The sequence below is a fragment of the Anastrepha obliqua genome, chromosome 6, assembly GCF_027943255.1.
Source record: "Anastrepha obliqua isolate idAnaObli1 chromosome 6, idAnaObli1_1.0, whole genome shotgun sequence".
NCBI classification, from domain to species: Eukaryota; Metazoa; Arthropoda; class Insecta; order Diptera; family Tephritidae; genus Anastrepha; species Anastrepha obliqua.
This window is the reverse complement of record NC_072897.1, coordinates 40414561-40429904: the sequence shown is the minus strand read 5'-3', so window position 1 is coordinate 40429904 and position 15344 is coordinate 40414561. Positions and strand designations below refer to the sequence as shown.

General features: G+C 45.5%; 1 protein-coding gene across 3 annotated transcripts in view; it reads left to right on the top strand.

Annotated features, from left to right (window-relative positions):
* LOC129250849 (uncharacterized) overlaps nucleotides 1-15344 on the top strand; it is a 166730-nt gene that overhangs the window by 98539 nt on the left and 52847 nt on the right. For all 3 annotated transcript variants that reach the window (XM_054890449.1, XM_054890451.1, XM_054890450.1), the window contains exon 5: nucleotides 24-186. In XM_054890449.1, the coding sequence (XP_054746424.1) occupies nucleotides 24-186 (163 nt within the window). The remainder of the gene's footprint in view (nucleotides 1-23; nucleotides 187-15344) is intronic.

The window sequence follows — 15344 nt, the reverse complement described above, 5'->3', positions numbered from 1 at the left end:
TACGTGTGTGTTTTTTTATGCAGCCTTGCTGATAACCCAGGTTTGAATTCGAATGAAAATGCTTTCACAGGTCTACTAAAGGCGAAGGAGCGTAAAAAACATGACCGCTTTAATGGAATGTCTGAAGAGGAAGTCGTGAAGCGAACACTACCCGACCATCTTTGTGATAACCTCGACATTGTCATAGTGAGTGTAAATTCCCAATCGTTTCTGAGTATTATCTTTTAAATTTGTTTACATATGTACATATATGTACTCGTCGTAGCCGAATAGGGTGGGTCGTGACTACCATTCGGAATTCACAAAGTGAACTTAGGTTCGAATCTCGGTGAACCACCAAAATTAAGAAAAACATTTTTCTACTAGCGGTTGCCCCTCGGAAGGCAATGGCAAACCTCCGAGTGTATTTCTGCCATTCGGCACACCACAAATAGGAGGAGGAGCTCGGCCAAACACCCAAAAAGGGTGTACGCGCCAATTATATAAATATACCTATATATATATATATACATATATATGTTCTCGTACTGTATATGCGTCGCAAAAATTAAAAATAATTTCATTGTTCATAAAGCTTAAAAAGGTCAGGCAACTTTAAACCTCGAGGAAGTGAACAATTAAGCAAATAATCAAATATTTTAAAATCGCTGTGTCTAAAGTGAAAATTTCACAAAGTTTGTGCTAATCCGAGGGGTGAAAAAATTCTCACTCGGTGGCGAATGAGGTTTGGGTAAAATAGCGAATAAACAAGCATTTTTTTGCTGTTTTAACCGTTTGCCGCTGGAACTGAAGCAGATACAACAACAACAAAATCATAAAATCAACAAAAAAAAACAGCTGAGTCTCAAGCATAGTTACTTTCCGAATTCAACTAGCTGAATAAGCTCGGTCTAAAAATATGAATGTATTTTGTAAGTTCCTGCGTATTATAGTTAGTGCGGCTGAATAAAAGTATCGAACTAAAATATTAAAAAAAAATAAAAATAAATAATTGGCGCGTACACTTCTGTTAGGTGTTTGGCCGACCTCCTCCTCCTATTTGTGGCGTGCGTCTTGATGTTGTTCCACAAATGAAGGGACCTACAGTTTCAAGCCGACTCCGAACGGCAGATATTTTTATGGGGAGCTTTTTCATGGCAGAAATACACTCAGAGGTTTGCCATTGCCTGCCGAGGACCGACCGCTATTAGAAAAATGTTTTTATTAATTTTGCTTTCACCGAGATTCGAACCAACGACCTCTCTTTGAATTCCGAATGGTAATCACGCACCAACCCATTCGGCTACGGCGGCCGAAACTAATAGAAACTAATATATCCAAATAAATAAAGAATGGGTATTGCACACTCCCCACATATCCGGGGTAGTCAACCACAATCACATTAATAAATAGATAAACAACAGCAGCAACAACAACAACAACAACAACAACAACTGCTTCAAATACAACAAAAATCCCTAACTTCTCCCTGAAGGTTTCAATGCATCTCACCCAATGCAAATTCACCCAACAATTTTGATAGCCTTGGGAATCAGCAGAAGCATTTATATAGCTAACAAAATGGTAATATTCCCCCCATCCGCTTCAACTGAACCCATAGGGAAGGAATGAAAAATGGTCGAATCAAAAAAGAGGCCGAAAGAAATCCCATGCAAGCCGAAAAATTCTCAAAAGCAAGCCAAAATTGACCAATATTGCCAAGGAGGTGCAAAACACCATTATTCGAACATTAACCCCAAACGTATAAAACCTTCCTATCCATTATCGGTACCCACCAACCACATTACCCCATACACACGACTCCGTATTGGGCACACCTTAATTACTAGCGTACACCTATTACAGGGTAATACATTCAACCCCTGCCCCTTCTGCCAAGCCACAGTCAGTGTGCATCATCTACTTGTATCCTGCTCAGAACTTGCTTCTCAAAGGCATCACCACCTCAGCAACGCAGATCCTCTTCATTTTTTAAAAGATGTCACTGAAGATAACATTAAAAAAATTTACAAATTTTTAAAGGAAACCGACCTACTCTGTCGTATCTGATCCAATACACATCACCAGCCAGCCGAAAGATCCCAATATGCAGCAAAAGATGCCAATGATGACCATACTTATTTCCCTTACGACTAAAAACTCCAACTCTTCGATACCATAAATATCATATTATGCAAAGTCAACGGGCTATCTAAACACGTGCTCGAGATTAAAGCACTGCTAAATTCCCAGAATATCGATATTCTCCTAATATCGGAAACCCATTTCACGCAGAAGAGATATTTAAAAATCCCAAATTATAAACTCTATCATACATTGCACCCCGACAATAAAAATATCATTAAACACAATTTAATTAACTCCTACTGCACGGAAGCTATTCAAGCCACTAATATAACTGTAGAAGGCTAAAAAGGCCCAATTATAATCGTAGCAATATATAGTCCGCCCAAGCATGCAGTTAAATCAGAAGGGTACGAAAAGTTTTTCTCAACCCTAGGAAGCAGATTTCTCACTGGAGGTGACTATAACGCAAAATACACATATTTGGGCTCCGCCTTACAGCCCCTAAAGGCCGGCAACTTTATGCAGCTATTAACAAATTAAATTTAATATCTATATCATCGGGTTCCCCAACGTATTGCCCATCGGATTTGAAAAAAATCCTGACTTGATCGATTTTTGCGTCGTAAAAGGTATCACACCTGGTGACTTCAAGTGCAGCAGCTGCTTCGAGCGCTCCTCTCACCATTTTGCCGTCAAGATTGAGCTTCATAACCCCCTTGCCGATACACCCGCCCAATGTTACCTCCATAATAACAAAACTGATTGGAATCATTTTCGATATCTAGTATCATCAACGATAAATTTAAAACTCCCACTAAAAACGGAAATTGATATTGCTGAAGCTGTTAAAAATTTAAACTGCTGCTTACGACAAGCTGCTGAGAATTCAACCTCGCCCATCACATTCCCAAAAAAGGCGCTACAAATTTCTCCCAGTATTTAAGGAAAACTACAAGAAAAACGGATTGCAAGAAAAAATGGCAGATTCGCTCAGGAAGGGTGCTCGAAATATAAAAAGCTCTATACTCGTGCTACCTGCCCTTCGAATGAAAAGTAATGAATGGGCTGAGTAGCGACATTTTCTCCGCACTTAAAAAGAGTATTTACAGCCAAAGTACTCAAAGAGCTCCCAGAAAATGGAGTTACTCTGTTAACGTATTTATTTAATGCAATAATACTAACTGGAACTTTTCCTGCTCAATGGAAAGTGGCTCAAATTAAAATGGTCCTCAAACCTGGCAAAAAACTTCAGTTTGTATCGATTCGTTTCATCCAATCAGCTTGCTACCGACCAAGTTTTTTACGACGATTTCAGTCAAAAATATTAAGAATGATCATCAACTCACCCTACCATGGCAGCCGGTTCTACGTTAGCGGAATGATTCAGGTTTTTCCCGACCAAGGGTTGCCGCCCCAGTAAACTAGCCCTGTCTGGTGTACCGTATCCCACCCCCAATCTCTCGTCACAGGAGCAATCCCTTGCACAAACGGCTTCACCCGAACTCCACCTCGGTTAGATGCAATAAGTGCAACGGGTGGTACCATCTTAAGACCTGTTCAGGCCTTAAGACTAACAGGAAGTGGTCCACAAGGTTTGTGGCCACGTGTTGCTTCCACCATTAGGCGGCTCCTGCCTCAACGGCACTACCGTCCTCAGTGTCGGCACTTCAAACTGCCGCCATCAACAATACCTCAACGGTAAGGAACTCTCAGGCGCAACACAACTCCCCCCCTGACCCATAACCCTCCTGCTCCTATCCCAGTGCGGGGACAAACCAGCAGCTCTTGCTCCCCCGCACCATCTGCTCCGTGTGTCAGACCAGGGTCCCTCGGAACCTGACAACAGTCCAGTGCAATTCATGCAATGGCTGGTGCCACTTTCGTAGGTACTCTGGCCTGCGCACCACCCGAGAGTGGACAGGCGACTTCGTAGCCCCCTGTCGACATGGTATCAAGATAGCTGCGGTCCAAGAGAGAAAACCCCCCTGATCACCAGGGACGGCTACAATGTGCAGAGAAAGGATCGCGAGCGAGACTACGGTGGAGGCTTAGAGTTTATAGTCCACCATACAGTGCAGTATCGTCTCATCGCTGAAGGCATCGACCGCAGGGATAGCACCTTAGAATGTTACTTTCTTTGGCATTCAAGCCTGCCAAATGATTGTAGGGGACAGTTATTGGCAGAGCAGATAGACGGTTCGACATTCAGCACTGTAAACGACGATGCCCCACTAGGGTAGTGAGCAATTGCAGCAGCTCGCCTGACATCACAATTGCTAGCGCAGGTTTGATAAATAGCATAACCTGGGGACCTATGCTATCGCTTGCATCAGACCACTTGCCCATTATCATCTCGATCGAGAAACCTGCCGACTTTGTTTTTGCGGATTACCGGTCATACATCAACTTTAACAAAGCTGATTGGACCAGATTCGTGGAATTTACTGAAGACATCTTCGCCGCTCTCCCCATCACCACCGATGTGCGCGCAGGTGAACGCGCATTCCGCAAGGCGATCACAGCTGCTGCTGCTCGCTTCATACCCGCTGGAAGGATCCAGGACATACGTCCTAATTTCCCAGCTGAAGCGGCTGTTCTGGCGAACGAGAGTGATCGCTTACGCCAGGCCGATCCCGGGGTCCTCGGATGAAGGATCTCAATTTCGAGATACGGCAACTGGTAACCCGACATAAGCGGAACAAATGGGAAGAACATTTAAAGTCCTGCAAGTTCACCTCTGGGGTGAGTAAGCTTTGGTCCACCGACGAACCCGACGAAGCACAGCGACATTCCCATGGCAGCCGGTTCTACGTTACCGGAATGACTCGGGTTTTTATTCCCGACCAAGGGCTGCCGCCCCAGTACACTAGCCCTGTCTAGTGCACCGTATTTTACCCTAAACCTTTCGTCACAGGAGCAACTCATTGCAGCCAGTTTGCTCCAAATACTTCTCTTCCGGGCTGGCGTCGAACCCAACCCCGGACCTGAAGTATTTTACTGCTGCATTTGCCACAAACGGCTCCACCCGAACTCCACCTCGGTTAGGTGTAACCAGTGCAACGGGTGGTGCCATCTTAAGACCTGTTCAGGCCCTAAGACTCACAGGGAGTGGTCCACAAGGTATGTGGCCACGTGTTGCTCCCGCCCACAGGCGGTCACCGCCTCTACGGCGACACTGCCCTCAGTGCCGGCACATCACACTGCCGCCACTAACAACACCTCAACGGCCAGGAGCCCCCAAGAGCAACACGACTCCCTTTCCAACCCACAACCCTCCTGCTCCTACCCCAGTGCGGGGACAAACCAGCAGCTCTTGGTCCCCCGCACAGTCTGCTCCGTGTGCCAGACCGTAGTACCTCGGAACTTGACAACTGTCAAATGCAGTTCTTGCAGTAGCTGGTGTCACTTTCGGAGGTGCTCCGGCCTGCACACCACCCGTGAGTGGACACGCGACTACGTTGCCCCCTGCTGCAGAGCTCTGCACCCGCAACCGCCCCCCGTGGCGCGGCCTCCCGACAACATCAGGCCACTCCCCATTTTGCGGAACGCACAGCAGGTCCAACGCAGACAACATCACGCATCCCTCACCCCCCGAATTACGACGACCCTCCCGCGAAGCTTCAAGCTTTTGCAACTGAACTGTAACGGACTAACGAGCAAGATTGACGAAATAGTCGACTTCATGAATCGGTTCGGAATTAAGATAGCTGCGGTCCAAGAGACAAAACTGCACGCTAGCTCCCCCCTGATTACCAGGGACGGCTATAACGTGCACCGAAAGGACCGCGAGCGAGACAACGGTGGTGGCCTAGCGTTCATAGTACACCATTCAGTGCAGTATCGTCTTATTGATGAAGGCATCGACCGCAGGGACAGCACCTTAGAACGTCAAGGTATAGCTGTCCGGTCAGGCGATGCCGAGCTCGAAATTTATAATATTTATATACCCCCTGTCACCTGCTGCCCGGCAGGATATCTCCCCGATATTGGTGCGCTCATCAGGGGAGAAAACCGATTGGTAGTAGGTGACTTTAACGCGCATCACGATCTTTGACATTCAAGCCTGCCAAATGATCGTAGGGGACAGCTATTGGCAGAGCAGATAGACGATTCGACGTTCAGCACTGTAAACGACGACGCCCCCACTAGGGTAGTGGGCAATTGTAGCAGCTCGCCTGACATAACAATTGCTAGCGCTGGTCTGATAAATAGCATAACCTGGCGACCTATGCTATCGCTTGCATCAGACCACTTGCCCATTATCATCTCGATCGAGAGACCCGCCGATTTTGTTTCCGCGGATCATCGGTCATATATCAACTTTAACAAAGCCGATTGGACCAGGTTCGCGGAATTTACCGAGAACATCTTCGCAGCCCTACCCACTCCCACCGATGTGCGCGCAGGCGAACGCGCATTCCGCAAGGCGATTACAGCCGCCGCGGCTCGCTTCATACCTGCTGGACGGATCCGGGAATTACGTCCCAATTTCCCAGCTGAAGCAGCCGTTATGGCAAACGAGCGTGACCGTCTACGCCAGGCCGATCCCGGGGATCCTCGTATAAAGGATCTCAATTTGGAGATCCGGCAACTGGTCACTCAACATAAGCGGACCAAATGGGTAGAGCATCTGAAGTCCTGTAACTTCACCTCTGGTGTGAGCAAGCTCTGGTCCACCGTAAGGTCCCTGTCGAACCCGACGAAGCACAATGACAAGGTGGATATCACCTTCAACGGTCGTACTTCGTCGGACCCGAAGAGATGCGCGAGCTACTTTAGCCGGCAATTTATATTGCATCCTCCGGTCGACAGATCCAAGCGTTGTGCCACCAGACGGCTGCACAAACTGCCCTACAACAGTGCACCGCTTACTTTCACCAGCGACGAGGTTCAGGGGGCCATCAAACACATGAAACCATCAAAAGCCATTGGCCCTGACGGACTAAACATGCTGATGCTGAAAAAGCTGGGTCCATTGGGAGTAGAATATCTCACAAAGGTCTTCAACCTGTCTATGGCCACTCTCATCATTCCTGATAAGTGGAAATTAGGGAGAGTGGTCCCACTGCTGAAGCCTGGGAAACCCGCCAACCAAGGGGAGTCTTATCGTCCGATAACTCTCCTTTCCCCAGTAGTGAAGACACTTGAGGCCCTTCTACTCCCACTCCTCACTCAACACCTGACTCCAGCCCCACACCAGCATGGTTTCCGTAGAGTGCACAGTACCACCACGGCACTCACCGTCATAAACACCCAGGTAAACCGCGGCCTTAACCAAAACCGCCCCTGCGAGAGGACTGTCCTAGTAGCGTTGGACCTACAAAAGGCTTTCGACACAGTCAGCCACGCCACGCTACTAGATGACATTTTACAGTCGACACTCCCGCCAGGGCTGAAGAGGTGGACCGCGAACTACCTGAGTGGTCGTCACTCGTCGGTAGTATTTCGAGACCAAACTTCAAAACAAAGAAAAATAAAGCAAGGAGTACCGCAGGGTGGTGTCCTTTCACCCTTGCTTTTTAATTTCTATATTTCGAAACTCCCCCAGCCACCAGAGGGAGTCTCACTGGTCTCATATGCCGACGACTGCACGATAATGGCGTCGGGCAATGACATTGATGGCCTATGCTCAAAAGTAAACGACTACCTCGCCCGCCTTTCTCGCTTCTTCACTGCGAGAAACTTAAAACTTTCTCCCACGAAATCCACGGCGACCCTATTTACCACCTGGACAAAGGAGGTCAAGCTGCCACGTCAGGTTCACGTCGATGATACCCCAATTCCGACGATAAACAACCCCAGAATTTTGGGAGTCACCTTTGACAGCTTGCTCTCCTTCTCGGCGCACACAACCGCTATTGCAACGAGAGTACAGAATCGCAACAAGGTCCTCAAGTCGCTTGCCGGCAGCACTTGGGGCAAAGACAAAGAAATGTTGCTGTCGACTTTCAAAGCAATAGGCCGACCGGTTCTGAACTATGCCGCGCCTGTCTGGTCGCCTGGAACCAGTGATACGCAGTGGACGAAGCTTCAGACCTGCCAGAATACTGCCATCAGGACCGCGACAGGATGTCTTCTGATGTCCCCTATTCACCACCTACATGACGAGGCGCACATGCTCCCGGTTAAGGAGCATAACAAAATGCTCGGCAAGCAGTTTCTGCTTGGGTGTCACCGTAGGCCTCACCCATGCAGACACCTGCTCGAGCCTGAGCCACCTCCCAGGCACATCAGGAGACACTTCCTCAACTACGTGGACGAGATCCAGGACAAAACGGACAGACCTCTCCAGGATCAGACAGTATACAGACAGGCTATTAACGACATTCATCGGGAGACACTTACCACCTTCCTAAGCTCCCGACCCCCGAATGCCGTTATCGGAGTCCAACCACCACCTATCGCAGACGAAGAGCTCCAGCTTCCTCGAGAGTCCCGCGTAATCTTGGCACAACTACGTTCTGGATATTGTAGCAGGTTAAACTCCTACCTATCCAGAATCGACCCCGACATACTAAACATATGTCCAGCATGTGAAGGTACCCCGCACGACACTAACCACCTCTTCACATGCCCCATCAAACCCACTCATCTAACACCTCTCTCCCTCTGGACCCAACCCGTCGAAACTGCCAGTTTCCTGGGCCTACCGTTAGATGAGCTAGACGAAGATGACCGGTAATTTACACTACACTGACAGGGCGAAGATACTGCTACAACAACCACAACAACGAAGCACAGCGACAATGTGGATATCACCTTCAACAGTATCATAAATGCAAACAAAATCCGACGAAGCACAACGACAAGGTGGATATCACCTTCAACGGTATCATAATTGCAAACAAAAAAAGATCATTTCATTCTATTAAGAATTGTGAATGAAGTGTGAATTGAATTGTGTTTCAAACAAAAATTGAGAGTAAGGTTAATTATATATTAATTTTAATAAGGAAAAAAGTACTTCGAATGAAAATAAAATATTTTGTATATTTAATTTTACTACATCTATTCACATATATCATGTAAAAAGTTTCAACATAAGCTATTCATTTATATATGTACCATATGTTGCAACTTGTTTCTATGACTATAAATACTAAAAAAAGGTATGACTAAATTTTGAAATTTCGACGTATGGGCGATTCTAGTATATCTATATATATAAAATTCAAATTATGTATGTATCTATAGATCGACTTGCGTCCTAAACGCATAAACCGATCGTAACCAAATTTGAAACACGAACTGGATACCTTACCGGAATGGTCATGGGCTAAAAAATATTTTGATATATATAGGGGGCGTGGCACCTCCCATAAAAATGGAATTTTTAATAGTCCGTATTTCTGGAAGTATTTACGTTAGACTACTAAAATTTGGTAAGGGATTATATGACATTAATCCTTACCACATCCAGAAAAACTGCGTATAACGAAAAAGAGGGCGTGGCACCTCCCATACAACTGGAATTTTTTATAGTCCATATCTCTGGAAGTATTTAGGCTAGACCAATGAAATTTGGGAAGGGGTTATATGAGGTTAATACCTAACACCTGCATGAAAACTGGTGATAGCTAGAAATGGGGCGTGACACCTCCTATACAAATGGGATTTTTCATACTGCATATCACTGGACGCATTTTACTTTACTTTTTTACTTTATTTATTACTGCACTGCGATGCTTTCTGAATCCGTATTGGTAAGCTGGCATACCTGTATGACATTCTGAGTACTGCTCAGTCGGTTACAGATTATTGCTTTTAGCACTTTTCCAGCGGTCTCCTGTGCCAGTGTACGATCACGGATCTTCTGGAGGTTTTCCAGTCTTCGACAGTAGGACTAGTTGCTATTGTTTCCATTTCACAGGAAAAACTCTGGTACTAATGCATGTTGTGTACATGTTTCGAAAAACATCTGATCTCACTTGCAATGCTTTTTCAGCACGGCGTTAAGGATTCCATTGATGCCCAGTGCTTTTTGCAATTTAATCATTTTGCAGCTCAGTTCTATTTCGTCGTGGTTCACTTCGGGCACTTCGTCTTCGTTATCAGTGAGATCCCATCTGAAAGAGAATAGATCCGGGAAGAGATTTGTTACTATGCGTAGCATTTTAGGATGTGGTAGCAGCATGCTAGTACTCTCGTTCTGAAATTGTTTTGTAACTCCATGGATTCGCATCTACCTCATTTAGGAGGCTAGCAAATGCCTCCGCCTTGCTCTTTGCTAGAGCCTTTTTCAGTGCTAGGCGTTTTGGCTGCCCACAGCTGTTCCCCCTTCTGGCCTATTTCTTCTACGCTGATGCTTTCTCCGCAGTTTGTGGCATTCGCTTCTCAAATGCCCGATGTCATCATTCCACCAGTAATTAGATGCTCTCCCATTTCCTCGGCATTTACGAGGCATTGCAGCATCGCCCGCGATCGATAGTTGGCGTATAATGCAGTTGGTTTGCTGGCTTGCTGTACCTCTAGCTTCCCCTATTTTCTCTAGGAAGTACAAGAGGATTTCTTCGTCTAAGTTACTGGTTTTCCAGCCCTGTTTTTGTACTCTTTCGAGGTATATACTTTGTGTATACTTCTCAGACACATGCCATCGTGTTGTTCTAGCCATTTTTGGACTAGCAAAGGTCAGGTCTATGGTGGATATGCCTCTGCCATAGTCGAAAGTACTCTTATTGCCTCGATTTAATAGCACTAGGTCTAGACTACCAAAGGCCTCCAGTAGTGATGCTTTAAAGTCGCCTGCAACTACTATCGGTGCTTTCCATCTGATGGCTCTGGTCAATACATCAACCGTTTGCTCAAAGTCATTCATGCTGCAGTTTGGGGAAATATGGAAGCTACAAAAGAAAATGATCTTTATTATCTGGATCTCAAAAGAGTAGTTGCCACGGTTAATTATGGCTGCGTTGCCGTTTGAATCAGATGCCCACCGGTAGCTATCTGTTTTGATGCGATATGGTTCGCTCAAAAGAGCGATATCCATTTCTTCCTCATTTAGCGTTAGGTTGAGGATATCTTGTGCAGCTTCGCAGAGATTGAGGCTTAATTGCAGACACTTAATCATTCCTGGTTCTATTGTTAATCGCTTTCTTATAAATCCAACATTTGGTGCTGCCCAAAATGTGCTCTGCTTCGCTAAACCCCTTGATTTTACACACAGATCAGCTTGGATTTGCAGTGCATGTTTTCGCGATATGTTCTTCAGGCCCGCATCTTAAGCACATTTTTCCTCTGTCTGGGTTTTGGCACGATTTCGCCACATGACCGAGTTCCAGACATCGATCGCGTTAGCGTTGCCTTTTCCCGTATTCGGCATTGTACCCATCCCACTTTTAATTTGCCTACTTGTAGCAATTCCTTCGCATGCTTGGTGGGCAGTATTAGAGGCGCTATTTGCGTGGTATCTCGAAGTACCCGCATGGACTTAACTGTGCTATCTGTTAATCCATGAATTTCTGGAAATTGTTCCTTCACTGCTTGTATGACGTCATTTTTGGTAACCCATTCTTCCAGATCTCTACATTCGAAAGCGGTTTGTTCACCCAGGTTTTTCACAATCGCCGAATCAGTCAGTATAATTCCTACCTGCTCTTTAAATTTTTCGGTTTGGTTACTAGCACCATTTCTCAGCTGAATCAGAAGTTCCCCTTTCGCCGTTCTTCTGATTTTGTCGACGCTTTCTCCTAACTATTTCAGGTCAGGTTGGCCTTTAATTGCTTTTAAGATATCGGCATATGGCTTCTCTGTTTTGCAAATGATTAGCGCGTCAGGACGTCCGTGTGCTAGCTTGCGCGGTCTCTTGACTGTGTTTTTGCGTTCCACAAGTCGCCAGTCATTTATCACAGCGTGGCTTTCCGTATGCTGTTCGTGCCTTTCGCCTGTTGTCTCTTCAGTTTCTGTCGCTTTGCTAGCTATAGAAGTAGGCTACCTATTCACTCTACTACCTTTCTTGCGCAATGCAGCTAGCTGAGCTTTCCCATTTTTGGCATTTTGCCGTTGCTTGACAAGAAGCATGCCATCTGTCTACACTCCCTTCGTGGCCTTCATTACCGCTATTGGTGCTTCAGCGTCCTTATTGAGGCCTCTTTGTGTGTCTGTATTTTATTTGCCAGGTCTCTCAAATGTCGCTGCGCTGTCATCAAATATGATACATTAATTGAACAACTTTATTTCCCAAATTCCTATATGAATCATTTTCTTTAGGCTCCTTATCCTTGGTTCCAGCACCGACATCTTTGCCTATTGGCGTACTTGGAGTGAGGATGCTTCCTTTAAAAGGACCGCACGATCTTGATGAATTATCCTCTGCCACACCGCGTCATCAAATATAATGGGTGTAGTTTGACGTGCTGGCGATATTGCCAGCTTCTCTTGAAGGGATATTTCCCTTTCCCAGCATTCTCTGCTAATACGATTCCATTCTCGTTCTTATATCCGCTGTTGCTGGTACTGTCGCTTTTTTCCGCTATAGTTACCGCTTGCTGTTGTTGTAGTTTTTGTGTTTGTGGTTTTTTGCGTCTCCATTTAAAAAGGATCCTCACTCCAGTCCGTTATCTCTAGACGTAGTGTAGTTGCTTTATAACCCCATGGTGATCTATTCAATGTAGAGAGGCCATGCGAGAGTTAACACATGATTTTATGAGTAGATGTGTTCAGAGCCGGGTCGGCACTAACCAGGAAAAATTCAATTCGACCTCCACGACCCAATAAATGGTGACGGCTAGAGAGCGTTACTTGAGGATTGCCAAGGTTTTAACGGGACGGGGGCTATCGTGACTTTAGCCATTTCAGTAAGGCTTACTTACCTACTAAAATCCTAGAATACCACGATAACCAGCCCATGTCAAACAAAATCCTCTCCTATCGCCAGTTTGCCATAATTAAAATCTTAATGGTCTCGATCTTAATGGGCCCCCGCCGTTTTTTTTTTACCTGTTTTGCTCAGCCTATTGCCGTTAAGTTAATAATCATAACTAACAGACTAACAGTCTTCGCGTACTACGGAGATTTCTTCCGTCCACCAATAAACGGGCTCTCTGTGGTTTTTATTAGGCATTTTTTACCCATAGGAGTTAGGTGACGTGGGCCTATCTTTTTTGCCTATGACGCAATGTATTGCGAAATGATCAATGCGAAATGTTTGCAGATTTCCTGAATTCATAAGCGCTATGTCAAGCATAGAAAACGCTTCTAAGAAGGCTTTTCCTCAAGGGACATCTCCTAGGACAGCTTTAATTGCTTCGTTGATCTTCAGTGTGTTTGAATCAGATGATCGTTCAAGTACCAGTAGCAAGTCTCCATTTGCAGTTTTTCAACGCCATGTACTTTCTGATTGAGCTCCTGTAAACATGGTTTCAGAATGTGTGAATGTGAGATATTGCCAACGCTTTTAACAACTATCGCGTATTTACGGGGCGGTCTCTGTCGCCTGCGATTTCCTTTCGTATTTGCTTAATCTGTTTGTTTCCCGTCAGGTTTTGGAGCTTTATTTGTAGTTCCTTTACGGTTTTTGTTTAGCAATTACAGTATTCCTTTCCTCGGAACTGAAATGCTCATTCTTTGATACCGGCGTTGATCTGAGAGTTTCACCGTGGTCGTTTTTGCTCTTTTTCGCTGGGATTTTCCGTGCAGCGATGGTGTCTATAGTTCTCTTTGGCGTTCCATCCGTGACGCGCTTTATAAGAGGTGATATTTGCTTAATTCTTTTTTTTTTCGGGTACAAAACCGTTTGTCTCTTTTAGCATCCTTATTCTAGAAGTCAGAATCGACCTTTCTAACTTCTTGTCAAGTTCAGAAATGCTCGAAACCAGATAACTAGTGAATGTTTCGTTTTTGTAGTTCCATCATCTCCGTTAGCTCTTTAATCTTAGCGCTGATGCTGCGATTGAGCTCTCCCGTTGTGATCTTCTTTAGGACACTGCTGTACTGCATACATGGTGACGCAGATCTGGTTCTTCCAATCAACGGAGGCGAATGAGCCAATCTGGAGCTCCTTTGAACGGGGTTGTTTACTAGCTCCCCGCTGTTGTTACTGCCGTCTGCAGTCTCTTTTGGTAGATCTAAAGATGACGTGGTTGCTGCTATTTTAGCTTGATCTAATATATTTTGTTCTGTGACACTCGAATTCATAATTGTTGGACCCCAACTCGTTAGCCGTTCCATATCCCGATGCGTAGTTAGTTATTCATGATTCAATGGTTATCTTTGCAAGCAGGGAGGCCAAGTGAGGGTTGACAAAGTCTCCTTATGAGAGCCGAATCAGTGCTAACTATCAATTTTACATCTAGACCTATGCCGACACTTAATGGCGACGGAATATGTAGCGATCTTAGAGATTTCCCATGGTTTTAACGGAGTGGCGGCACAAAGCATTGAAAGCCGAAAAATGTGGGATTTGCCTTTCGACTCACCCACTAAAAACCCACCCCAGCTCCGTTTCCCACCCACCGCGGGACAACCGTTAGGCATGACTTCGCCTATTGCCAATTCTTGAAAATTTGCGCTGTGTTGTTCATATTACATACAGCGGACCAATGTTCCTCTGACTCTAACATAATATCTACTAGGTTATCAGCTGAAATTGGCTTCCCCACCCTAGGGCTTAGATCTTCCCTTTCGAACGCAAATCCCGGACAGACAAACAAAACATTTTCTGCGTCTTCTACAGTTGGTGCACAATAAGAACAGTACGGGTCGTCTCCGTGCTTAAACCTATATAAGTAGGACTTTAAACTCCCATGTCCTGTCAGTATTTGGGTCAGATAGTAGTCTAACTCATGTTTAAGGTTCACCCATTTGGAAATTATGGGAATCAAAAGGTACGTCCAGCGTCCGTTGAGGGACGAACTCCATTTTTCCTGCCATGAACGCAAGCCTACGGTCAATTATTACGCCCAGGTACTTAATGAATGGCTTCGATTCTATGCCATGATCGCCCACCTTTATATTGGCCGACTCCACAATCTTCCTGCTGCTAATTAATACTGCTTCACTTTTATGGTCCGCAAGAGTTAGGCCACTGTCGAACAACCATTCCTTTACCATGCCGTTTGCTTGGTTACATGTTTCTTCGGCTTGACGGAGTGATTTAGCCACGACCACAACAGCTATGTTGTCAGCAAATCCTACGATTGGTGACCCTAGAGGTAGATTGAGGCGCAAAACTCCATCGTACATAGCGTTCCATAACAAGGGGTCCACGACTGAGCCTTGTTATTTTGTACTCTTTTACACCAGCATCGGTTTTATAACGAAGGGTTCTGTCAGAGAGGTAA